This window comes from Rhinoraja longicauda, chromosome 8 (genome assembly GCF_053455715.1).
Source record: "Rhinoraja longicauda isolate Sanriku21f chromosome 8, sRhiLon1.1, whole genome shotgun sequence".
Taxonomy (NCBI): Eukaryota; Metazoa; Chordata; class Chondrichthyes; order Rajiformes; family Arhynchobatidae; genus Rhinoraja; species Rhinoraja longicauda.
In genome coordinates, this window is record NC_135960.1 from 72,697,584 (window position 1) to 72,724,918 (window position 27,335).

A 27,335-nucleotide genomic window follows, 5' to 3' on the forward strand; every position below is an offset into this window, starting at 1 on the left:
ATGATCACATTGAATGGCGGTGCTGGCTCGATGGGCCGAATGGCCTCCTCCTGCACCTATTGTCTATTGTCTATTGTTAAGTGGTCTGGTCTATGCTCAAGAATCGTGATCAGGTGTGTGGACTAGAAAACCACCAGTTTTGGTGACATCTGACTAGAAAACCTGGGACTGTGTTCTGTGTGGAGAAGAGGAGGCAAAGAAGTGATTTTGTCAACACTTCAAATCAGTTTAGTTCACTTTAACTTATTGTCACGTGAAAAGCTGTTGTTGTGTGCTAACCGGTCATGGTTCAGATGGAGGAAATACTGAGACGTTGTTTTCCCGTGTTTGAAAGATCGGCAGGCAATGAAGATTTAATGTCTGAAGAAGGGTCTCGACCCGAAATGTCACCCATTCCTTCACTCCAGAGATGCTGCCTGTCCCGCTAAGTTACTCCAGCATTTTGTGACTATTTATGGTAAATGAACCAGCGGTAATGAGGAAATTCAATGAGTGACGAAAATTTGGAATGAGTAACAGTTGGAAATTTGGGGTTTGGTTCCTAAGGCGTTTATGTTTTACTGTTTTACTGTTTGATGAATATTTAATATTCTGATGGTTAACTAAATGAATGAATCAATGAGTTTATTGGCCAAGTATGTGCATATACAAGGAATGTGCCTTAGTGCTCCGCTCACAAATGACAACACTAACATACAGTTAACAATTAAGAATCAAGCATAAACACATCAAAACAATAAGGATACACCATTACGGTCTAAACATGTGGGTGAAAATAAACCAGAGCAAAAAAGAGACCAGAGAACTGGTCATTTCAATGAAGTATGCTTCATTTGACGCTGTTAACTTTGTTTTTTGTTTTTTTTTACGAACTGCAGAATGTGAAAGATGATGGCCAACATGCGTGGCGATTAAAACACTTTAACAAGCCTGCCTACTGCAACTTCTGCTTGACTATTCTACTGGGTGTTAGAAAACAAGGCCTCTGCTGTTCATGTAAGTGAATATATCGCAGCATACACAATTATAAGGAGTCTGTGATTTAGAACATAGAACAGTACAACAGAGGAACAGGTCCCTCGGCTCACAATGTCCACACCAGACTTGGAAACACAGATAGAAAACATAGAAAACAGGTGCAGGAGGAGGCCATTTGGTCCTTCCAGCCAGCACCGCCATTCATTGTGATCATGGCTGATCATCCACAATCAGTAACCCGTGCCTGCCTTCTCCCTATATCCCTTGATTCCACTAGCCCCTAGAGCTCTATCAAACTCTATCTTAAATTCATCCAGTGAATTGGCCTCCACTGCCCTCTGTGGCAGAGAATTCCACAAATTCACAACTCTCTGGGTGAAAAAGTTTTTTTCTCACCTCAGTTTTAAATGGCCTCCCCTTTATTCTTAGACTGTGTGGCCCCTGGTTCTGGACTCCCCCAACATTGAGAACATTTTTCCTGCATCGAGCTTGATGCCAAGTTAAATTAATTTCCTCTGGCTGGACATGATCCATGTCCTTCCTCCCTGCATTTCCATGGACCGGATGCCGGTGACTTCGGACTGGAGTCCGGCAACTGGGGTGCCCCTCAGAGATTGGTGCTGGGCCCTTTCCTGTTTGCCATCTCTCTCGACGATTTGGATGAGAATGTACAAGGCCTCATTAGTAAGTTTGCAGATGTCACCAAAACAGGTGGTATCGAACATAGCCAAGATGGTTAACAAAAATTATAATGGGATCTAGGCCAGCTGGGAAATGGGCCGAGGAATGGATAATGGGATCTAGGCCAGCTGGGAAATGGGCCGAGGAATGGATAATGGAGGCTAATTCAGATAAGTGGGAGGTGTTGCATTTTGTAAAATCAAACCAGAGCCTTCACATTAGAAGATAGACGCTGGGGTAACCTCAGTGGGACACACAGCATCTCTGGAGAGAAGGAATGGGTGAAACCCTTCTTCAGACTGAGAGTCAGGGGAGAGGTAGACTAGACATATGGAAGGGTAAGGTGTGAAAACGACAGATCAAAGATGACGATCAAGGAAATGTAGAATGGTTCATTGTTAGTTGAGGGGAAGGTGACAACGAGGCAGACAAACAGTAAAATTAATCAGGAGGACAGTGAAACTAGTAGAACTCGGGTGGGGAGGGATGGAGAGAGAGGAAAAGCAAAGGTTACTTGAAGTTAGAGAAATTTTATTCATACCGCTGGGGTGTAAGCTGCCCAAGCGAAATATGAGGTGCTGTTCTTCCAATTAATGCTGGGCCTCACTCTAACAATGGAGGAGGCCCAGGGCAGCGAGGTCAGTGTGGGAATGGGAGGGGGAGTTAAAGTGTTTAGCAACCGGGAGTTCACGTAGGCCAAGGCAAACTGAAGGGAGGTGTTCCGCGAAACGATCGCCAAGCCTGCGCTTAGTCTCGCCGATGTACAGGAGCTCATAAATGATAGGAGCAGAATTAGTCCATCCAGCCCGTCAAGTCTACTCCGCCATTCAATCATGGCTGATCTATCTCTCCTCACCTCATTCTCCTGCCTTCGTCCCATATACAATGACACCCGTAACTAATCAAGAATCTGTCCATCCCTGCTTAAAAATATGTCTGAAAGTGAGTCTAAAATTGGAGACTTTGGTAGCGTGATGCGATCATTTCCATGTGGATAAGTTTTAAAAATAAATCCTGTTCCGTTTAGAAGGGTATCCAAATGTCCCCAATGTGGACGGATGACAGAGACATTGATCTCCAGCTGTGAGAGCACCTAATGGATGCATGCTCTGATTTTTTGAAAACATTTAGTTCTTATGTTATTTATTGATATGATTCGGTAAAAATGTGGTGCGATTTTAATGATCTCATAATTTCATTTCAAGTATTATTTTCCCTTGTAAGGAAATTTAGAGATTTTCTAAAGGTTTGTTCCCAGCGCAAAGGCTTTCCTGATGAGCTTAGCTCCTGGTGAGGGCCAGGTCCAGTACCTAATAAAATAATCAGCTTAAATGATCATGGCATTTCTCTCCCCGTATGCCCTGAACACTTGAAATGTTAGGTAACAGGTCCAGTGCAGATGCTGCAGTACATAGCTGCAAAATTCAAAGATTCAATGATATTTTATTTTCACATGTACATGTACAGTGTCTGTGGGCAGTGAAATGCAATGCTTTGCATACAACCTGGTAAAATGGGTGGTCACGGTGGTGCAGCGGTAGAGTTGCTGCCTTACAGCGAATGCAGCGCCGGAGACCCGGGTTCCATCCCGACTACGGGTGCTGTCTGTACGGAGTTTGTACGTTTTCCCCGTGACCTGCGTGGGATTTCTCCAAGATCTTCGGTTTCCTCCCACACTCCAAAAGACGTACTGGTATGTAGGTTAATTGACTGGGTAAATGTAAAAATTGTCCCTAGTGTGTGTAGGATAGTGTTAATGTGCGGGGATCGCTGAGCGGCGCGGACTCGCTGGGCCGAAGGGCCTGTTTCCGCGCTGTATCTCTAAATCTAAATCTAAAAAATCTCCCACACTCCAAAGACGTACAGGTTAATAGGTTACAGGTTGAAAGTTAATTGACTTGGTAAATGTATACATTGTCCCTAGTGGGTGTAGTGTTAATGTGCCGGGACCGCTGGTCGGTGCGGACCCGGTGGGCCGAAGGGCCTGATTCCACACTGTATCTCTAAACTAAAATCATGTAGCACTCCTCACCTAGGTAGTACACAAGTGTCACCACATTGTGGCTCTGACAGTTATCAAAGTTCACCGAACAGTCCTATCTACAGCCTGCCATTGCAGCCCCCCCACGCTGGGTCCCCCCTTTGTTCTCAGTGGATCTCCTCACTCTCTGATGGACCCCCCCTCTCCATGAGCCTATCTCTTATTTCAAATATTTTTTATTGCAGAGAGAACACAATTTTTTCAGACAGCCAACCTAAAATACACTTGCCAACCTACTATCTGCTCTGAATTTATCTCAAGAGCTTAATATTAATATTTTAGCAAAGCTCTTACAAATATATCATTGTAATTTTATTTTAAGAAGTGCTATTTACGCATGACTTTATTATCTTTAGAATTGTTGCAAGTCACATTAAACATGCAACAGTGAGATGGATGGAACTGGTTCTTGGAAGGGAAATACGTCATATAAGTTGTTCGTGAAAGATAAATAGATCAGACATTTAAAGCATTTATTTCACAAAATGCTGGAGTAAGTCAGCAGGTCAGGCAGCATCTCGGGAGAGAAGGAATGGGTAATGTTTCGGGTCGAGACCCTTCTTCAGACTTCTCGACCCGAAACGTCACCCATTCCTTCTCTCCTGAGATGCTGCCTGACCTGTTGAGTTACACCAGCATTTTGTGAAATAAATACCTTCGATTCTGTACCAGCATCTGCAGTTATTTTCTTACACAGACATTTAAAGCAAGTAGTTTGTGGGACTGGTAACAGCACATTTGTCTTTAGAAGCCATATTGATGCAGACAGATGCTGCTTGTTGATAACTTACACAGTAAAGTGCTAACTTACGCGAGTTGAGTGTAAAACTATTTTTAATGTAAAGGAAGGAACCGCAGATGCTGGTTTAAATCGAAGAGAGACACAAAACGCTGGAGTAACTCAGCATCTCTGGAGAAAAAGAATGGGTGATGTTTCGGGTCGAGACCCTTCCATATTTCGGCATCTCCCTGACTCTCACTCTGAAGAAGGGTCTCAATCCAAAACATTACCCGTTCCTTCTCTCCAGAGATGCTGTGTGACCCACTGAGTTGCTCCACCTTGTTGAGTCTATCTTTGTTTGCTTGGGGTATTTCAAAATATATTTGTAATTGCACTTTGCATCAAGATAAAAATCAGTATGAGCTTGTCGAGTTACTAGGGAAATCAGTGATCTTGTGTTGCGGGTACATAGATAAAAATAAGTCGTCGTGTTTCGAGTGGTCACGGTGGTGCAGCGGTAGAGTTGCTGCCTTACAGCGAATACAGCGCCGGAGACCCGGGTTCCATCCCAACTACGGGTGCTGTCTGTACGGAGTTTGTACGTTCTCCCCGTGACCTGCGTGGGTTTTCTCCGAGGTCTTCGGTTTCCTCCCACACTCCTAAGACGTACAGGTTTGTAGGTTAATTGGCTCGGTAAATGTCAAAATTGTCCCTAGTGGGTGTAGGCTAGTGTTAGTGTGTGGGGATCGCTGGGCGGCACGGACCCGGTGGGCCGCAAGGGCCTGTTTCCGCGCTGTATCACTAAACCAATCTAAACTATCTATATTTTTATGCAGAGGACCATGGTCTGGCAAACTTATTTTTCACAGCCAGATGGGTAGCTTGATGAGGGAGCTTGTTCAATGTTGAAAAGTTATTTAACTAAATTTGAAGAGATGTATGGACAGATAAATGTACGTTTGGTTATGGCTTTCAACACAGCGGTATGAATATTGACTTCTCTAACACCTGCCTTGCTTCCCCTCTCTCTCCATCCCTCTCCCACCCTAGTTCTACGACCAGTCTGACTGTCCTCCTGATTATATTTTCTCTGAATGCTTTGTTGTCATCTTCCCCTGGGTAACGATGATCTATTCTACGTTTACCTTGATCCTCGTCCCCTTTGATCTCTCGTTTTTACACCTTACCCTTCCATATCTTGTGTCTCCGTCTCCTTTGACTCTCAGCCTGAAGAAGGCACTCGACCCGGAACGTCATCCATTCCTTCTCTCCAGAGATGCTGCCTGTCCCGCTGAGGAAAAACTTTTTCAGTCAGAGAGTTGTGAATCTGTGGAATTCTCTGCCTCAGAAGGCAGTGGAGGACAATTCTCTGAATGCATTCAAGAGAGAGCTAGATAGAGCTCTTAAGGACAGCGGAGTCAGGGGGTATGGGGAGAAGGCAGGAACGGGGTACTGATTGAGAATGATCAGCCATGATCACATTGAATGGCGGTGCTGGCTCGAAGGGCCGAATGGCCTCCTCCTGCACCTATTGTCTATTGTCTATTGAGTTACTCCAGCATTTTGTGTCTACCTTTGGTTCTTAGAATTCAAGAGGTCCACTTACATGAGCGAGCTGGAACAATGTACCCCATGGATCTAGAGTGTAAAAACAACTCCAAACTACAGATAGAAGGAATCTATGAAAGGGGATTTGAAGTTAAGAAGGCAATACCCAGCCATTAATGGGAGGGGTTTTAACAAATGCTAGGTGTGACTAGGTCATTGTCCTTGGCACTCCACAGTTTACATCTTTAAACAGGTTTACATCTGTAAACCTGTCATTGAACAACTGCTTGTTTGGATTGGCGCTGTGGAGTCATAGAGTGATACAGTGTGGAAACAGGTCCTTCGGCCCAACTTTCCCACACCTGCCAACGTGTCCCAGCCACACTAGTCCCACCTGCCCGCGTTTGGCCCATATCCCTCCAAACCTGTCCTATCCATGTACCTGTCTAACTCTTTCGTAAATGTTAGGATAGTCCCAACCTCAACTACCTCCTCTGGCAGCTTTTTATTCCACATAATGCTGGAGTAACTCAGCAGGTCAGGCAGCATCTCGGGAGAGAAGGAATGGGTGACGTTTTGGGTCAAGACCCTTCTTCAGACTGATGTCAGGGGGGCGGGACAAAGGAAGGATATAGGTGGAGACAGGAAGATAGAGGGAGATCTGGGAAGGGGGAGGGGAAGAGAGGAACAGAGGAACTATCTAAAGTTAGAGAAGTCAATGTTCATACCGCTGGGCTGCAAGCTGCCCAAGCGAAATATGAGGTGCTGTTCCTCCAATTTCCGGTGGGCCTCACTATGGCACTGGAGGAGGCCCAGGACAGAAAGGTCAGACTGGGAGTGGGAGGGGGAGGTGAAGTGCTCAGCCACCGGGAGATCAGGTTGGTTAAGGCGGACTGAGCGAAGGTGTTGAGAGAAACGATCGTCGAGCCTGCGTTTGGTTTCGCCGATGTAAATAAGTTGACATCTAGAGCAGCGGATACAATAGATGAGGTTGGAGGAGGTGCAGGTGAACCTCTGTCTCACCTGGAAAGACTGTTTGGGTCCTTGGATGGAGTTGAGGGGGGAGGTAAAGGGACAGGTGTTGCATCTCCTGCGGTTGCAGGGGAAAGTGCCCGGGGATGGGGTGGTTTGGGTAGGAAGGGACGAGTGGACCAGGGAGTTACGGAGGGAACGGTCTCCAGAAGATTTCTCCTCTGGCAGCTTGTTCCATACACCCACCACCCTTTTGTGTAAAAAAGTTACCCCTCAGATTCCTATTAAATCTTTTCCCCTTCACCTTAAACCAATGCCCTCTGGTCCCCGATTCCCCTGCTTTGGGCAAGAGACCCACTCAGTGCATTTACCTGATCTATTCCTCTCGTGATTTTATACACCTCGAATATACACCAGTGGATGCAGTATCTTAATGAAAAATAAATTTGCTCAAAACAAGCTGAGTTTCCAAAAATGCAAATTAAACAATGGTGCCGGATACACAATTCCAGATTAACTAAATTAAGTAGATTCATATTAACTATAGTAGACTATAATCCTATATTAAGAGAAGTGCATAAAGAACAAGAAAAGCCGTGTGCTGGGGCAGTCCGTGGATGCCAATAGGATCAACAAACTCATCTGAAAGGCTGGCTCTGTCCTGGGGGTGGAGTTGGATTCATGGGAGGTGGTCTTGGAGGGGAGGATGCTCCTCAAACTGCGGAGTATCCTGGACAATACAGCTCACCCCCTTCATGACACACTGGTCAACCTGAGGAGCACCTTCAGCAACAGACTGGTCCCACCAAGATGCAGCACAGAACGAACGCCACAGGAGATCCTTCTTCCCTGTGGCTATCAAACTGTACAACTCCTCCCCCTTCTGTCGGGGGGTAGACTGACTCCCCCCCTCCCCCTCCCCTCCCCTCTCCCCAATCTTTGCAAATCCCCAATCCTTTCCACCCACCACTTTAATTTCATGTTTCATGTATTTTGTGTTTTATGACTGTTGGCAGATCAATTTCCCTCCTGGGGTAAATAACGTTCTATCGTATCGTGTCGAAAATGGTTGACCTTCCTTCATTTTGTTTTCAGTTTGCAAATACACAGTCCATGAACGATGTGTCTCCAAAGATATTGCTTCATGTATAAGCACCTATGTTAAATCCAAGAGAAATACAAATGTAAGTACCTTTTTCCTGTGCATCCATAATACCTGCAGAACTTGTATCTTCATGTTAGGTAGGCACAAAATGCTGGAGTAACTCAGCGGGTCAGGCAGCATCTCGGGAGAGAAGGAATGGGTGACGTTTCGGGTCGAGACCCTTCTTCAGACTGATGTCAGGGGAGGGGGCGGGACCTGAAGTAGTGTCTCGACCCGAAACGTCACCCATTCCTTCTCTCCCATGATGCTGCCTAACCCGCTGAGTTACTCCAGCATTTTGTGTCTACCTTCGATTTAAACCAGCATCTGCAGGGTTTTTTTCCCCTACTTGTGTCTTAATGTTGTTTCATTGTTCTGTCTGAGACATATGGCAATAAAGCACTCTTGACTCTTGAAACCTGAAAAGGTTTTCAGCACTGCAGTGAAGCCTTGTTCAAAGTGTTACCTGAAACACAAGTTCACACTGCTTTAAGTAAAAAACCTCAAACAAACTTTCCAACACAAATCTCAAAATATAATATCCTAGACTTCTCATCTGCTACTCTTTCACCAATCTATGAAAGTATTTATTTGCAACTTTCTGGTACACAGATGTAGTCATGCTGCTTAGTCGAGAGATATTTAATGCGACTACTTTGTAATGAATGTTTAGTTTAGTGTATTGTCACGTGTACCGAGGTATAGTGAAAAGCTTTTGTTGCATGCTATCTTTTCAGTGGAAAGATATTACATGATTACAATCGATATTATAAGGGAATTATAGGAGCAGGGAGGTTCTGCTGCAGTTGTACAGGGCATTGGTGAGACCACACCTGGAGTATTGCGTACATTTTTGGTCTAATCTGAGGAAAGACATTCTTGCCATAGAGGGAGTACAGAGAAGGTTCACCAGATTGATTCCTGGGATGGCAGGACTTTCATATGAAGAAAGACTGGATAGACTCAGCTTGTACTCGCTGGAATTTAGAAGATTGAGGGGGGATCTTATAGAAACTTACAAAATTCTTAAGGGGTTGGACAGGCTAGATGCAGGAAGATTGTTCCCGATGTTGGGGAAGTCCAGAACAAGGGGTCACAGTTTAAGGATAAGAGGGAAGTCTTTTAGGACCGAGATGAGAACTTTTTTTTCACACAGAGAGTGGTAAATCTGTGGAATTCTCTGCCACAGAAGGTAGTTGAGGCCAGTTCATTGGCTATATTTAAGAGGGAGTTAGATGTGGCCCTTGTGGCTAAAGGGATCAGGGGGTATGGAGAGAAGGCAGGTACAGGATACTGAGTTGGATGATCAGCCATGATCATATTGAATGGCGGTGCAGGCTCGAAGGGCCGAATGGCCTACTCCTGCACCTATTTTCTATGTTTCTATAACGTTTGGTGCAAGGTCTTCTTATCGAGTCCACATCACAAGATTATAAATTGTCCAGCCAGAGCTGAACACACTTCTCGGCATCTGCAGACAATGGCATCTTGTCCCAGGGTTTTAAAGTAGGTGGCAACAGTAGTTAAGGTACTGTTAGTAGGTCACGTAGAAAATAATAAGATTTATTCACCATATTAATTCCTAGTGGCGGGATTGTTGTGCAAGGAGAGGGCGTGCAGCGTAGGTTTACTAGGTTAATTCCAGGAAAGGCGGGACTGTCATATGTTGAAAGACTGGTGCGACTAGGCTTGTATACACTGGAATTTAGAAGGATGAGAGGGGATCTTATCGAAACATATAGGATTATTAAGGGGTTGGACACGTTAGAGGCAGGAAACATGTTCCCAATGTTGGGGGAGTCCAGAACCAGGGGCCACAGTTTAAGAATAAGGGGTAGGCCATTTAGAACGGAGGTGAGGAAAAACTTTTTCAGTCAGAGAGTTGTAAATCTGTGGAATTCTCTGCCGCAGAAGGCAGTGGAGGCCAATTCTCTGAATGCTTTCAAGAGAGAGCTCTTAAGGATAGTGGAGTCAGGGGGTATGGGGAGAAGGCAGGAACAGGGTACTGATTGAGAATGATCAGCCATGATCACATTAAATGGCGGTGCTGGCACGAAGGGCCGAATGGCCTACTCCTGCACCTATTGTCTATTGTTAAGTGGTCTGGTCTATGCTCACGAATTCAGAAGAAAAGAGGAGTTCTCATTGAAACATACAAGATCCATAATGGGCTGGACAGGTGGAGTGTCTAGGATCAGAGGTCAGAGTCACGATAAAGGGATCCACCATCCAAAACCGAGATGACAGGAAAAATCTCCAAAGTGAATCTTTGGAGGCTCAGTTGCTGAGTTCCTGAAGCTATTCCAGGAAGATGGATTGATTTTGATAGGTACAGGAATTGAAGAAAATGAAGTTAGCACGGGGAAGTGGAGCTGAAGTACTGCATGGCGGAGCAGGCTTAAGGGTCTAAGCTTTCTGAACTTCTAACAGGTCTAAGCTGTCTGAGGTTCTTACAGGTATGTATTGCTCCAGCCCGATGTAACACTGCCATCAACCTCAACCTTGCTCAAGAGGCCGAATTATGACTTTGGCTTTACAGCCTCTCTCCAATTCGTGCCGACTGCTGAAAACGAGTGTGTGTTTTCAAGGCCTCATGATCTTATAGAGGTGTATAAAATCGGGAGAGGAATAGATCGGGTAGATGCACAGAGTCTCTTGCCCAGAGTAGGGGAATCGAGGACCAGAGGACATAGGTTCAAGGTGAAGGGGAAAAGATTTAATAGTGGATCTGAGGGGAAACCCAAACATAAACATAATGGATGACTTTTGGGAAGATGGTATTTTTGCAGATTATTTTTGAACATTGACATTCTGAAAATATTGCCCTTGCTCATGTCAGTTGAGTTAATTTGGATTGAAATTACCTCAGATATTATTACATATTCTCAGCGTGTCTGATTTCAACTGCTTAACTGATGTTGTGAAATATTTGGAGCTATTTTTATGTTTCTTTCCCTTCCTATCCAGGTTATGCAGCATGTTTGGGTGGAAGGAAACTCACCAACCAAATGTGATAAATGCCACAAAAGCATTAAATGTTACCAGGGTCTCACCGGTCTCCATTGTATTTGGTGCCAGATTACTGTAAGTACTACACAAAACAACGTCCATTTCTTCAAATATTAAACGGGATGCGTTTTGTTGTAAAAACACAGCCTTATCCCCTGAGCAGTAGAGGGCAGTCTAGTTTCTCACCGTTTTGAGTCCAGCTCTAAAAGGGAGGCACATTCTTGAAAATGTGATCTCGAGCGAGAATGGTGATGAATGACGAAATATCTATTCTTTGTCATTTTCATTGATCAATTTGTTTTCAGCATTTTGTGTAAAAATAACAGAAAGAAGTACATTTCTGTAAAACCTACAGTATATAAGAGGAGCAAACTAGATTAATTTTTTATTAGGTTGAGGTCACATCTTTCAAGATGTGGAAAATAAAATCCTGCTGCCCAATTTTCTCTCATTTAATGTAAGACAGTACGGTCTGCTGCGCACGTTTCTGTCATTTAATGCAAGATGGTATGTACGTTAGAGCTATATTTGAATGCACAGATTTTCATTTGCTGCTAGAAATGAATTTTTGGTGAATAGTTTAGTTTGGTTTAGTTTAAAGATACAGCGCGGAAACAGGCCCTTCGGCCCACCGAGTCAGCACCGAATATTAACACTACCCCACACACATTAGGGACAGTTTTGCAGTTACACCAAAACAATCAACCTACAAACCTGCACGTCTTTGGAGTGTGGGAGGAAACCGAAGATCTCGGAGAAAACCCACGCAGATCATGGGGAGAACGTACAAACAGCGCCCATAGTCGGGATTGAACCCTGGTCTCTGGCGCTGCAAGCGCTGGAAGGCAGCAACTCTACCGTGACCACCAATAGATCTCAGTTACCTACTATTCTCAAGGCAGTTCTACTGTGTTTCTTCAGATGCAGTTCTTTCTAGCAATAAGTTGCAATAGCTCTTTCCTACGGGTATTTTTTTCAAATAGGTAGTAAGGGAAGGATGTGAGTCTTAAAAGAAGGAAAGCATGAACATTTCTTCATTCTCAAATTATCCCGACTGGAATCTTCCCCTGGTGAAAATAAATTGCAAAATGGGATCAGTCCTTGCACATGTGCATGATATAAGATCTCCTGTGTTGCATGAAACTGCTAGAAGCTGCAGAGGGAACTCATGAATCTGCAATTGTCAATTATTGGTCAATCTAGCACAGTATTTCCAAGGTCAACTGTTTCACCCAAATGTATTACGCTGCCAGTGTAATTCATGACAGATGAAAGGTGCATCTCATGACAAATCTCCTGTTTAAATTCCTGTTTCTGGGTTGTTTTCTGGACTTTTAATTAGATTAAATATCAGAAATAGAAACTTTCAAAATACTAATTAAACATATTATTTTTTTGTTGGCGCCATCTGCCACAGAACTTCTTGTGGAGTCCAAAGGTAAAATCTCTGGAATTCTCTGCCTCAGAAGACAGTGGAGGCCGATTCTCTGGATGCTTTCAAGAGAGAGTTAGATAGAACTCTTAAGGATAGCGGAGTCAGGGGGTCTTTCGGCCCAGCGGGTCCGCGCCGACCAGCGATCCCCGCGCACTAACACTATCCTACACCCACTAGGGACAATTTTTACATTTACCAAGCCAATTAACCTATAAACCTGCACGTCTTTGGAGTGTGGGAGGAAACCGAAGATCTTGGAGAAAACCCACGCAGGTCACGGGGAGAACGTACAAACTCCGTACAGACGGCAGCGATAGTGGGGATGGAACCCGGGTCTCCGGCGCTGCATTCGCTGTAAGGCAGCAACACAGCCGCTGCGCCACCGTGCCGGCCTATGTGTTAATATGCATTCAGCAGAACTTGCCCTCCAGTCATCTGGGCCTCCTCGGCACTGAATCATGTTCTCACTATGTCAATGCCACACGATAACTGTTTCTCAGCCTCCATCCCTCATTGAATGAAACCGTCTGTGGAATCCTCCTCCTTGGTTCCATGGGCACTTGTAGGGTGTGCCCACAGCAACAGTCCTCAGTGTCACTGGTCTTTCTTAGCCCAGGGATCTGGGGGCTCTGCCTTCGACAGCGCTGAGCAGATTGAAACAATGATGAGCAGGAAATGGACAGCTTCATGAACAAGGCAGGTGGCACATCTTCTGGAGGGGCAAACAAAGACATGGGACATGGGATGGCTGTTACTGCCAGGAATATACCACCGTGGCAAATCAGCAACTCCCAGGGGCTACGTCAACTTTTCACAAACCTCCATCTATATCCAATGTGGAAGAAGCTCACTCCTATCAACACCTACACCCCAATCCTGCTGGGTCCAGATTGGCCAAGGGGAACGTCTGCAATCAACTCAAAAATCCCAGGCACCTTCCCCTTAGAAGAGAAATGAATCCTCCCGCCAACTTCAATGCATTGAAGTAGAGTAATGGGGAAGGACAGAGTAGGGAAACCGATGTCCAATTTAGTCATTTTCTTGACAAAATACTTGGAGCACAGTCTTGTTATATAACTGCCCTTGGAGAGACGGCATGGCAATCATACTAATCCAGCAATGACCACATGTTTTCAAACACACAGGACGTGATGTTAAAATCCAAAGTGCCACCTCTTAACTTGCTCCCGGTGGTGATGGGAGGCTTATGCACTCACCTATGCTCCTCCGATGTTGAGAAAGGCTGGGCAGACACGTCATTGGGGTTATCAAGTGGGCACCTACTTTCATCGACGTTTCGCTGACTGGGCCCACGACGTCTCCAGTAGGCTCAGCGGTGGGTTCTGGCGTCCCAGAACCACCCCCCTCTGCATCTGCCTAGCCGGCTTATTTGGGAGACCAGATGGGGTCTTTCCTCTTCAGCCAGAGCCACTGGCTACTCCGCTCTGCCACCCGTGATGTTTCCTTGATAGCCTGGCGTAGGGCTTGTCCGCTGATCCCCAGGTCCTTCATCAGTCTTACAGTTGATGTTGCCATGAATCCTCGACATCCAACTTCTACCGAGCAGACCTTTGCTCTCCAGCCCCGCTGTTCTGCCTCCGCTATAAGCTCTGTATATCGCAGATTCTATCTTTCGAAGGCTTTGTGCACAGCATCCTCCCAAGGGAGTTGGACCAGAGGACGAGATCAGGCCTATAGACACAAAATGCTGGAGTAACTCAGCGGGACAGGCTGCAACTCTGGAGAGGAATGGAATGGAGAGAAGGAATGACACCTCTTACATTACATTGGCCCCACATGTTAATTGACAGGGTGAGAGGCAGAAGCTGCACTCTTGTACTAAAGCTATAGATTTGATTCCCATCACAGCATCTGGGGATTTCAATTCAGGACAAAATAACTATCCTTGACATAGAAAAGCCCAACGTCTGTTCAGATTAGTTTATTGTCACATGTACCGTGAGGTACAGTGAAATAATGAATAATAATGAATGAATAATGAATGTTTATTGGCCAAGTATGTACACATACAATGAATACTCTTGATCTCTTGCTATCCACGTTGCTGCTGTAACACTGTAAATTTCCCCGGTGTGGGACGAATAAAGGAATATATTATTATTATTATTATATTAATGTGCCTTGGTGCTCCGCTCGCAAATAACAACATGTACACACAGTAATCAATTAAGAATAAGCCTTTCTTGCGAGCTAATGGGTCAGCAGAAAGACAATACATGATTACAATCGAGCCATTTACAGTGTACAGATACATGATAAGGGAATAACGTTTAGTGCAAGGTAAAGTCTGATCACGGATAGTCTGAAGGTCACCAAAGAGGTAGATAGTAGTTCAGCAGTGCTCTCTGGTTGTGGTAGGATGATTCAGCTGCCTGATAACAGCTGGGAGGAAACTGTCCCTGAATCTGGAGGTGTGCGTTCTATGCCTGCTGTCAATTGCCCCTCCTATGTAGACGAATGGTAGAATCTGAGGAGAGAAAGAGAAGGAAATGTGGATAATTAATTCACTCTTCTGTACCCTTCTAAGCTAGATCAGTGGGATCATTTTCAAAAGCTATGTGGAAGGTCCTTTAGCGTAGTTTAGTTTAGTTTAGTTTAGAGATACAGCGCGGAAACAGGCCCTTTCAGCCCACCGGGTCCGCGCCGACCAGCGATCCCCACACATTAACACTATCCTGCACCCACTAGTGACAATTTTTACATTTACCAAGCCAATTAACCTACAAACCTGTACGTCTTTGGACAATAGACAATAGACAATAGACAATAGACAATAGGTGCAGGAGTAGGCCATTCAGCCCTTCGAGCCAGCACCGCCATTCAATGCGATCATGGCTGATCACTCTCCATCAGTACCCCGTTCCTGCCTTTTCCCCATACCCCCTCACTCCGCTATCCTTAAGAGCTCTATCCAGCTCTCTCTTGAAAGCATCCAACGAACTGGCCTCCACTGCCTTCTGAGGCAGAGAATTCCACACCTTCACCACTCTCTGACTGAAAAAGTTCTTCCTCATCTCCGTTCTAAATGGCCTACCCCTTATTCTTAAACCGTGGCCCCTTGTTCTGGACTCCCCCAACATTGGGAACATGTTTCCTGCCTCTAATGTGTCCAATCCCCTAATTATCTTATATGTTTCAATAAGATCCCCCCTCATCCTTCTAAATTCCAGTGTATATAAGCCCAATCGCTCCAGCCTTTCAACATACGACAGTCCCGCCATTCCGGGAATCAACCTAGTGAACCTACGCTGCACGCCCTCCATAGCAAGAATATCCTTCCTCAAATTTGGAGACCAAAACTGCACACAGTACTCCAGGTGCGGTCTCACCAGGGCCCGGTACAACTGTAGAAGGACCTCTTTGCTCCTATACTCAACTCCTCTTGTTACGAAGGCCAACATTCCATTGGCTTTCTTCACTGCCTGCTGTACCTGCATGCTTCCTTTCATTGACTGATGCACTAGGACACCCAGATCTCGTTGAACTCCCCCTCCTCCTAACTTGACACCATTCAGATAATAATCTGCCTTTCTATTCTTACTTCCAAAGTGAATAACCTCACACTTATCTACATTAAACTGCATCTGCCATGTATCCGCCCACTCACACAACCTGTCCAAGTCACCCTGCAGCCTTATTGCATCTTCCTCACAATTCACACTACCCCCCAGCTTAGTATCATCTGCAAATTTGCTAATGGTACTTTTAATCCCTTCGTCTAAGTCATTAATGTGGGAGGAAACCGAAGATCTCGGAGAAAACCCACGCAGGTCACGGGGAGAACGTACAAACTCCGTACAGACGGCGCCCGTAGTCGGGATGGAACCCGGGTCTCCGGCGCTGCATTCGCTGTAAGGCGGCAACTCTACCGCTGCACCACCGTGACCGCCCTTTAAGTCCCTTCTTTAAAGGAGGTTCCCTCTTGCCATGAGGAGATTTAGAGAGAAGAGAAAGGGAAGTAAATAAAGCTCAGACGAGTATTAAATTGGAAAAAAAGCCCTTTGACTCCAGAAGAATGCTTGAGGAAATGTTGAGTGGGTGTTTTGAGCAGCTGAGTGGGAGAGGGTTAAACATCTGCAGACCGAGCTGCCTAGCCATTCGATTGAAGATTCTGCTGTTTGTGCCAAGGGAGGTTCATGGAAAAGCAATCTGCAAGGCATTAAATTGAGTAGGTCGAGAGTGTTTTCCCCATTTGTGTTGTTGGGTTCGTCTCTTTGAAGGATGCACCTACTGTAATTTCTTCTCATTTCCATGGTAGGATCACCATGCCTGAACCCCCTTGAGTGACTATTTATCAGAAGTTGGTGCAGTCTTGTCATTGACAGCCAGCGACACATTCTGAACAAGCTGTATATTGTGGCAATGGGCATCTGTAACAAATACAATAAACCTTTGTTGTGTCATTGGCCAACATATGGAACAATCACGCCCACTCAAAGCCCATTTAAAAGTAAATCCACACATATCTCTTCCAAATATTTAAATCACACTGAGGATTCACCATCTTGGGAAAAATAAATTAGGACCACTATGATATTTTAGCTGTTCCTCAACTCTTGGTAAATGATATTATTCCACGATTTGATCTAAAAGAGGATTAGCTCAAAGGATATGCTATTTTGCCATCTGTTTTCTCAGCATGGTTTTAATCATGCCCAATGTTCACAACCAAACAATAAACTGCAGATAAAAAAGTCTGAAGAAGGGTCTCAACCCGAAACGTCACCCATTCCTTCTCTCCAGGGATGCTGCCTGACCCGCTGAGTTACTCCAGCACTTTGTGTCTATAAGAGTGCTGGGTTGTCAACTGGAACTAACCACATCAGGCTTGACATGGCATGGAGAATTCTCCATTGATTTCTGTGGAAGAGACTATGTCCAAAGGATTCCGGCATTTTTGTGTCTATTTTGGTTTAAACCAGCATCTGCAGTTCCTTCCTACACATCTGCAGATAAAAGATTTTTTTTCCCACAAGGAATAAATGACATATTGCCTGAATGGTGTTTCTAATGTCATTTAGGTCAAAGTTTAAGAATAAGGGGTAGGCCATTTAGGACTGAGATGAGGAGAAACATTTTCACCCAGAGAGTTGTGAATAGAATTAGATTTAGAAATACAGCGCGGAAACAGGCCCTTCGGCCCACCGAGTCCGCGCCGACCAGCGATCCCCGCACATTAACACTATCCTATACCCACTAGGGACAATTTTTACATTTACCAAGCCAATTAACCTACATACCTGTACGTCTTTGGAGTGTGGGAGGAAACTGAAGATCTCCAAAGACGTACAGGTATGTAGGTTAATTGACTGGGTAAAATGTAAAAAAATTGTCCCTAGTGTGTGTAGGATAGTGTTAATGTGCGGGGATCGCTGGGCGGTGCGAACTTGGTGGGCCGAAAAGGCCTGTTTCCGCGCTGTATCTGAAATAATAAAATAAAATTAAAATATCTCGGAGAAAAACCACGCAGGTCACGGGGAGAACGTACAAACTCCGTACAGACAGCGCCCGTAGTCAGGATCGAACCTGAGTCTCCGGCGCTGCATTCGCTGTAAGGCAGCAACTCTACTGCTGCGCCACCGTGCCGAACCTGTGGAATTCTCTGCCACAGAAGGCAGTGGAGGCCAAATCACTGGATGTTTTTTAGAGAGAGTTGGATTTGGCTCTTAGGGCTAACGGAATCAAGGGATATGGGGAAAAAGCAGGATTCTGGATGATCAGCCATGATCATATTGAATGGCGGTGCTGGCTCGAAGGGCCGAATGGCCTACTTCTGCACCTATTTTCTATGTTTCTGCTTTGTGAAATTCGATAATTACCTTAAGTCACTCAGTTAAAAGAAAATGGCCATGATTTCTGGTCTCAATGCTAAAAACGACTTTCCTGGTACTGTACTATCTTAGGAAGAATCATCCCCATCCTGTCAAAGAGCTTGTGTTCCTTGAATGGAAGGGTTATTTTGTAAAAAAAATGAGTTAGCAGGTTAGCAGGTCAGGAGAATGAAACTGGATCTTATTGGAATAAACTTCTGAGGGACTGGACAAAATAGGTGGTGAAAGAATGCTTCCTCACGTGAAGGAATCCAGTAGAGGGGGGGGGTGGGGGGTGCATAGGTTCAGATTACAGGGCTACTGCACTTCAGAAAGACATGTGGAGGGATTTCTCAATAACCATATAACCATATAACAACTACAGCACGGAAACAGGCCCGTTCGGCCCTACCAGTCCACGCCGACCATTCTCCCTGACCTAGTCTCATCTACCTGCACTCAGACCATAACCCTCCAATCCCCTCCTATCCATATACCTATCCAATTTACTCTTAAATAATAAAATCGAGCCTGCCTCCACCACTTCCACCGGAAGCCCATTCCATACAGCCACCACCCTCTGAGTAAAGAAGTTACCCCTCATGTTACCCCTAAACTTTTGTCCCTCAATTCTGAAGCTATGTCCCCTTGTTGGAATCTTCCCCACTCTCAAAGGGAAAAGCCTACCCACGTCACCTCTGTCCGTCCCTCTTAAAATTTTAAAAACCTCTATCAAGTCCCCCCTCAACCTTCTACGCTCCAAAGAATAAAGACAATAGACAATAGACAATTGTAGCTTAAGTGCTGAAACCCAGGCAACATTCTATATATATATCAATCTCAGAGAATGGAGAATTTATGGAATTCTCCATCTAAGATCTCCATAAAGTACGATCAAGGCTGATAGTGTGGGTGTCAGGGGTTATGGGGAGAAGGCAGGAGAATGGGGTTAGGAGGGAGAGATAGATCAGCCATGATTGAATGGCGGAGTAGACATGATGGGCCGAATGGCCTAATTTGGCACCTATCACTTATGACCTTATGATACAGACAGCTTTTTGGTCAATGCAACAGAGAGGGAAGGGTAGATGAAGGACGTGAGGATCAGGCAAAATAGTTGTGTATGTTCCAGTATTCAGTTCATTCATGGTTCATCCAATGAGCAAACTCAAGGCTGAATGTCCACTCGATCTGCTGGTTCATGTGTTCTTCCTACCCAAGTATCCAAACGTTGATGCACTATTTTATTATGTAGGTTTCACAATACCTAATTCTACAAATAATCTCTTTATCTATTTGTATAGTTGCACTGTTTGTATTCCTGGTTGCAATGTTTATAGACCTTAAACTTACCCCCTCATATTTAACAATTTATTCATTTGAAGTGTTGGTGCCTCTTTGCCTTTTATAGTTTCTATGCAAATGTTATGTCCTTCCCCTAATTTGTGTTGCAAAAATGCTTCCCCTTTTGTCAAACGGGTTACATTTCCAATCATGTCTCAGATCTGCAAGCCCAATGTGACTTTGTGAAACGACTAACGATGTGTGTTTCCGCAATGTGTGTTTGTGCTCTGCAAATGTTGCAACAGGCGATCTCCGCATTGCAGCATTTCATGAAACGGAAATTTGCACCCTTGCAGAATTTACAAATCACTACCAAACAAATCTGAGATACAGAATAAAAATCGGTTCTCACAGAATCTATGCGTCAATTTTTATTTTATTTGCAGCTCGTATTTCTTTGTGCACATGCAATGTTGTGGCCCACCGTTACGAAAATCACCACCTGACCATTTCTCCCCCCCCCCCCCCCCCCCGCCCCCCCTCCCCTAAACCCTAAGGGTCACCTGTATTGTGTCACCATAATCTGCTGGTCTATATGGAAATAGACCAATGAATCCAACATATATTTTCATAAAATGCCAAAGTTTAAGCATCTCCTGGCATTTGCTACTTCTAAGTTTTCTATATCTCTATCATTTTTTATTATGTCCTGCCGATTTTTGTATTACCACGGATCTTAATGTTGTTTGCAACGCTCGAAGCTGCACTGCCACACATAAAAACAGCTTTTTTTCCACGAGTAGTAGCTCTACTCAATAACCAAAAGTCTGTAGTCTCTTTTTGCTCGGGTTTATTTCACTCACACGTTTACATAGAAACATCGAAAATAGGTGCAGGAATAGGCCATTCGGCCCTTCGAGCCTGCACCGCCATTCAATATGATCATAGCTGATCATCCAACTCAGTATCCCGTACCTGCCTTCTCTCCATACCCCCTGATCCCTTTAGCCACAAGGGCCACATCTAACTCCCTCTTAAATATAGCCAATGAACTGGCCTCAACTACCTTCTGTGGCAGAGAATTCCACAGATTCACCACTCTGCGTGAAAAAAAACTTTCTCATCTTGGTCCTAAAAGACTTCCCCCTTATCCTTAAACTGTGACCCCTTGTTCTGGACTTCCCCAACATCGGGAACAATCTTCCTGCATCTAGCCTGTCCAACCCCTTAAGAATGTTGTAAGTTTCTATAAGATCCCCCCTCAATCTTCTAAATTCCAGCGAGTTTAAACTATAATGTTGCATTCTTAATGTTTTATGCTTTATTCGTATTTGTTTACTGTATGTCGTGTTGTTACTTGCGAGCGGAGCACCAAGGCATATTCCTTGTATGTGTACATCCTTGGCCAATAAACTTATTCATTCATCATTCATTCATTCATTTCAAGTACTTTTTGAAAATCCACAAATACATCTGTGCTGTCTTAATGATTGCAATTAGATATGTCAAAGTTCCCTGTTGGTATGTACCATGAAAAGGCCCTTCAAATTTAATGGTTCATCAAAAATAGGCAGGTTTACTTTTTAATTATTTTAGTTACTTGTGGTTTTATGTTCTAATTTATCAAACACATTTAATTTGTTGATGATAATTTATACTGCAGTGGAGACAGCTTTCTCCCAGATGTCAGCCATGTGCACACCAAGCAGTTGGAACATTTGGACTTTTTCTCTGTGGTTAAAATATTTTCAATAAACATATTCACTTTAATCATGACACTTCAATATGTTATCCTTGAAGTTTGATTCTTGTCTTCACTGAGTTGGATTAGATTATGCATTTGCTTTATCACACTGTATCATTTTAGAAGATGAGAGGGGATCTTATAGAAACATATTACATTCTTAAGGGATTGGACAGGCTAGATACAGGAAAAATGTTCCCCATGTTGGGGGAGTCCAGAACCAGGGGGTCACAGTATAAGAATAAGGGGTAGACCATTTAGGACTAAGATGAGGAAAAACTTTTTAACTGTGAGTTGTGAGTCTGTGGAATTCTCTGCCACAGAAGGCAGTGGAGGCCAATTCTCTGGATGTTTTCAAGAGATAGTTAGATTTAGCTCTTAGGACTGAAGGGATATGGGGAGAAAGCAGGAATGGGGTACTGATTTTGGATGATTAGCAATGATAATATTGAATGGTGGTGCCGAATGGCCTCCTCCTGCACCTATTTTCTATGTTTCTACTCATCATTGTGCGTATCTTTAGCTGTTAATATGTCTACCTTCGGTAATTCATTGTTTATGTTTTATTTCTGCTGCAGCTGCACAATAAATGTGCCTCGCATTTCAAGCCTGAATGTGATGGTGGCCAACTAAAAGACCACATCTTACTTCCCTCCTACATATGTCCTGTAGTTCTGGTAAGTATTCAACAAGGGAGACAAAATGTTTAGGAAGGAACTGCAGATGCTGGTTTGAACCGAAGATAGACACAAATTGCTGGAGTAACTCAATGGGTCAGACAGCATTTCTGGAGAAAAGCAATGGGTGACGTTTCAGACTTCCAGTCTGAAGAAGGGTCTTGACCCAAACTGTCACCTATTCCTTTTCACCAGAGTTGCTGTCTGACCCACTGAGTTACTCCAGCTTTTTGTGTCTGTCTTCAACAAAATGGCGGTCACGATGGCGCAGCGGTAGAGTTGCTGCCTTACAGCGAATGCAGCGCCGGAGACCCGGGTTCGATCCCGACTACGGGTGCTGTCTGTACGGAGTTTGTACATTCTCCCCGTGTCCTGCGTGGGTTTTCTCCTAGATCTTCGGTTTCCTCCCACACTCCAAAGACGTACAGGTTTGTAGGTTAATTGGCTTGGCAAATGTAAAAGTTGTCCCTAGTGGGTGTAGGATAGTGTTAATGTGCGGGGATCGCTGGTCGGCGTGGACCCGGTGGGCCGAAGAGCCTGTTTCCGCACTGTATCTCTAAACTAAACTGAACTAAAATAGTAGTTGCTGGTACAAAACAAATTTGCTGGAACAAGGAAATACTTCAAGCAGCAACAATGGAGGTAAAGGGAAGTTCAAAGCTATGAATCATGATTCAGGTCTCATAGAGTCATAGAATCACACAGCATGGAAAAAGGATCTGTGGCCCCTAACACATTCTTGCCAGCCAAGATGTCCCATATAAACGAGTCCCATTTGCCTGTGTTTGGCCCATATTCCTCTAAACCTTTCCTATCCACGTATCTGTCCAAATATATCTTTTCAATGCTGTTATAGTACCTGCCTTAACCACCTCCTCTGGGAACTCATTCCACATACTTTTCCATATGAGTGAAAACGTTGTTCCTCTGGTTTCTATAAAATCTTGCCCCTTTCATTTTAAACCAATGAGCTCCAATGTGCAGGAAGGAACTGCTGATGCTGGTTTAAACCGAAGATAGACCCAAAAAGGTGGAGTGACTCAAGCATTCAAGAGAGAGCTAGATAGAGCTCTTAAGGATAACGGAGTCTATGGGGGGTATGGGGAGAAAGCAGGAACAGGGTACTGATTGAGAATGATCAACCATGATCACATTGAATGGTGGTGCTGGCTCGAAGGGCCGAATGGCCTCCTCCTGCACGTATTGTCTATTGTCTATCATCTATTGGGACAGGCAGCATCTCTGGAGAGAAGGAATGGGTGTCGTTTCGGGTCAAGACCCTTCTCTAGGGTCTCAACCCAAAGAGTCATCCATTCCTTCTCTCCAGAGATGCTGCCTGTTCTGCTGAGTTACTCCAGTTTTTGTGTCTATCTATGTCCTCTGATCCTTGAAATCAAGAATCAGAGGACATAGATAAACACATAAACTGGAGTTTACCCTGGGTAAAAAATTGTGCATCCAGCCTGTCAATTTTCCTCATGACTTTATACACCTCCATAAGATCACCCCTCAGTCTCCTGCACTCTAAGGAATAAAGTCCTAGCCTGTCCAACCGTTCCCCATAGCTCAGGTTCACGGCATCCTCATGAATCTTCTCCGCACTCTTTCCAGCTGAATGATCTCAAACATCAGTCACCCTTCGCCTCGACAGATGCTGCCCGATGCCCTGAGAGTCCTGTGCCTGTCCCAGTGAGAACGCTGCGTTGCAAGACTACTGCTGGGACTGAGCCAGGCCAAGTGGACCAGTGCCAGAGAGGAAACAGCAATCATTATATCAGAAGGTTATGGTTAGTTAAGGGTGAATAAAGAAAGGTCAATTGGAGAAAATCAGTAGGTTGAGAATATTTGAAGGAGTAGAGCTTGCCATGGGCATGTAGCCATCCTTGAGGGTTTCTGGTTATCTCCCTAATTCCAAAGCTGTGCTGGTGATAGAATTAACAGATGTAAATCAGCGTAGATTGATGAGGTAGAAATGTGGCTGGAGACTACATGGACTTTGCTAAGGCTTTTAATAAAAACCTCTCTGGTAGGCTGATCCAGTAGATTAAGATGCTTGGGACTAACTATGACTTGGTCGTACGGATTCAGAACTGGCTCACTGTTAGAAGACAGAAGGCTGTGTTGGGAGGACAATATTCAGGCTGGAGGTCTGTGACCTGCGGAGTTGTGCAGGGATCTGTGCTGGGACCACTGCTGTGATGTATTTAAATGGCTCGGACCTAAATATAGACGGATTGGTTGGTAAATTCGCTATGTTGCAACACAAGTACAGATGCTCCTCGACTTACGATGCTTTGACGTACGATATTTCGACTTTGCGATGGTGCAAAAGCGACACACATTCAGTAGAAACCATACTTGGAATTTTGATCTTTTCCCGGGCTGGCGATATGCGTTTTGGACTCACGATATTTTCGGTTTACGATGGGTTTATCGGAGTGTAACCCCATCGTAAATCGAGGAGCATCTGTAAATAGATTTCCAAAGAAGGCCATATGGTGTGCTTGACTTAATTGGTCATGCCATCTATACACTAAAACTGTTGTTTGTTTGTTTGTTTGTTCCTGAACTACAGCCAAAGTGGTACACGATAGCACGACAATTTTAGGCCCACCTTACTCAACGTCGTCCCTTTGGTGCTAATGGAAGAAGTTTCATTGAAATCGGTGTTAAATTCTTAAAGTTATTCACATTTTAAAGTTTAAATCTATCTCCTAGGGAGGGAGTGAGGGAAGGGAGGGAGGGAAGGGAGGGAGGGAGGGAGGGAGAGGGGAGGGAGGGAGGATAAGGGTGGTTGAGGGGGATGAAGTGGGGGAGGGGAAGGGGAGAGGAAGGGGGAGGGGGAGGGGGAGGGGAGGGGGAGGGAGGAGGGAGGGGGGAAGGGGGGAGGAGAGGGTGCTGCACCAATGCAGGAGAGATTTGGGCCCAACAGGTCCACTTGGTCTAGTTGAATATAAGAAGCAGGAAGGCCAGATGCAGCTTGCTAAGATTTTTGTTGGGCCATATTTGGAAAATTGCATGCAATTCTAGTCACCCCGTTACAGGGAGAATGTGGAGACCTTGGAGGTGATGCAGAGGAGATTTACTAGAATGGTGCGTGGATTAGGGTGCATAAAGTACAGGGGGAATGTTGGAAAGATTTGTATTGTTCACCTCTGAATGCAGGAGGAGGTTGTGGGGGGACCTGATAGAAGTACATCAAATTATGAGAGGCATTTGGGGGAGTCCAGAACCAGGGGCCACACAGTCTAAGAATAAAGGGGAGGCCATTTAAAACTGAGGTGAGAAAAAACTTTTTCACCCAGAGTTGTGAATTTGTGGAATTCTCTGCCACAGAAGGTAGTGGAGGCCAATACACTGGATGAATTTAAAAGAGAGTTAGATAGAGCTAGTGGAATCAAGGGATCTGGGGAGAAGGCAGGCCCTTTGGCCCACCGGGTCTGCGCCGACCAGCGATCCCCGCACATTAACACTATCCTACACCCACGAGGGACAATTTTTACATTTACCCAGCCAATTAACATACAAACCTGTACGTCTTTGGAGTGTGGGAGGAAACCGAAGATCTCGGAGAGAACCCACGCAGGTCACGGGGAGAACGTACAAACTCCGTACAGACGGCGCCCGTAGTCGGGATGGAACCCGGGTCTCCGGCGCTGCATTCGCTGTAAGGCAGCAACTCTACCACTGCGCCACTGAGCCGCCATCTGTAACCTTCACTTCCATTAAATCTCCGTCCAATTTTAAAATTAGTCACAGATGCAATAACTTATTTTGTCAAAGCATAACACAAAATGCATAATTCCATTAAATGCTTAGAAACTCATGTGGTGGTTTGAAAGTTGTGTTTGTGAAAACCAAACTATTTTGCCAGATATATCTCCAAAAGGGACAAAGTTTAAAGGTAATACCAGTGCAAATAAGTCACTGGAATTATTGTTGTACTGAGAAATTGGTGGGCTGATGTCCAAATGTGGAGAAAACAGTGGTAGACACAAAATGCTGGAGTAACTCAGCGCGACAGGCAGCATCTCTGGAGAGAAGGAATGGGTGACATTTCGGGTTGAGACCCTTCTTCAGACCCTTCGTTCTGGTCTGAAAAAAGGTCTCGACCCCGAAACGTCACCCGGCTCTGAGCAAGAGTCACAACCCAAAACATCACCCACTCCTTCTCTACAGAGATGCTGCCTGTCCCGCTGAGTTACTCCAGCACTTTGTGTTCAACTTCGGGGCAAACGAGCGTCTGCAGTTCCCTCTTACACATGCAGAGAAGCCAGTGTCAGGTTCACTTAATTATATTGATTGCTTTTCTGTTTTAAAGGATAGACAACCCAATCAGAAAAAGGCCGAAACGAATTCACCGACAACTACAAGTTTAGACGACAGTCAGGCTTTCAAATGTAACACAACAACAATGGATGGGCAAGGACTCCAGGTATGCTTGGAAGACTACAACGTCTACCTCCCAACAAACCTCATTTACTGACTTTAACTGTAAACCAATGAATGAAACCTCATGTTTCCATCAATGGACAATAGGTGCAGGAGGAGGCCATTCGGCCCTTCGAGCCAGCACCGCCATTCACTGTGATCATGGCTGTTCATCCACAATCAGTAACCCGTTCCTGCTTTTTCTCCATATCCCTTGATTCCTTTAGCCCCAAGAGCTCTATCTAGCTCTCTTTTGAATGCATCCAGTGAATTGGCCTCCACTGCCTTCTGAGGCAGAGAATTCCACAGATTCACAACTCTCTGACTGAAAAAGTTTTTCCTCATCTCAGTTCTAAATGGCCTACCCCTTATTTTTCCGTGTCACGTGTGGCGGCGCCTAACGGCTGCGGCTCGCTGGCAGTCTGTTCGTCTTTTTTCCTTTTTTTTGTTGTGTGTCGGTGTTGGGATGGTTTTTGTTTTTGTTTTTTGGCTGTGTATGTGTGGGGGTGGGGGGTGGTGGGGGAAACCTTTCCTTTTTAGGTCTCTTCCTCACGGCGCGGGGCGCGGCTCGGCCGCGGGCCTTCCATCGCCCGCGGGGCCTTCCATCGCCCGGTGCGGTGCGGCCGCTGGACTTTACACCGCTGGTGCAGCTCGGCCGCGGGACGGTTCAGCGCCAGGCTCGCGGCTCGGCCGCGGGGCCTTCCATCGCCCGGCGCAGCTCGGCCGAGGGACTTTACATCGCTGGTGCGGCTCGGCCGCGGGGCCTTCCATCGCCCGGTGCGGCTCGGCCGTGGGACCTAACATCGCCCAGTGCGGCTCGGCCGCTGGACTTAACAGTG

At 45.1% G+C, this 27,335-nt stretch overlaps 1 protein-coding gene across 1 annotated transcript in view; it reads left to right on the forward strand.

Annotated features, from left to right (window-relative positions):
- The window catches only part of dgkg (diacylglycerol kinase, gamma), a 389,823-nt gene that overhangs the window by 104,042 nt on the left and 258,446 nt on the right, over positions 1 to 27,335 (forward strand). The window contains exons 7-11 of the mRNA XM_078404272.1: positions 879 to 996; positions 8,037 to 8,125; positions 11,053 to 11,169; positions 21,967 to 22,065; positions 26,387 to 26,500. Of these exons, the coding sequence (XP_078260398.1) occupies positions 879 to 996; positions 8,037 to 8,125; positions 11,053 to 11,169; positions 21,967 to 22,065; positions 26,387 to 26,500 (537 nt within the window). The remainder of the gene's footprint in view (positions 1 to 878; positions 997 to 8,036; positions 8,126 to 11,052; positions 11,170 to 21,966; positions 22,066 to 26,386; positions 26,501 to 27,335) is intronic.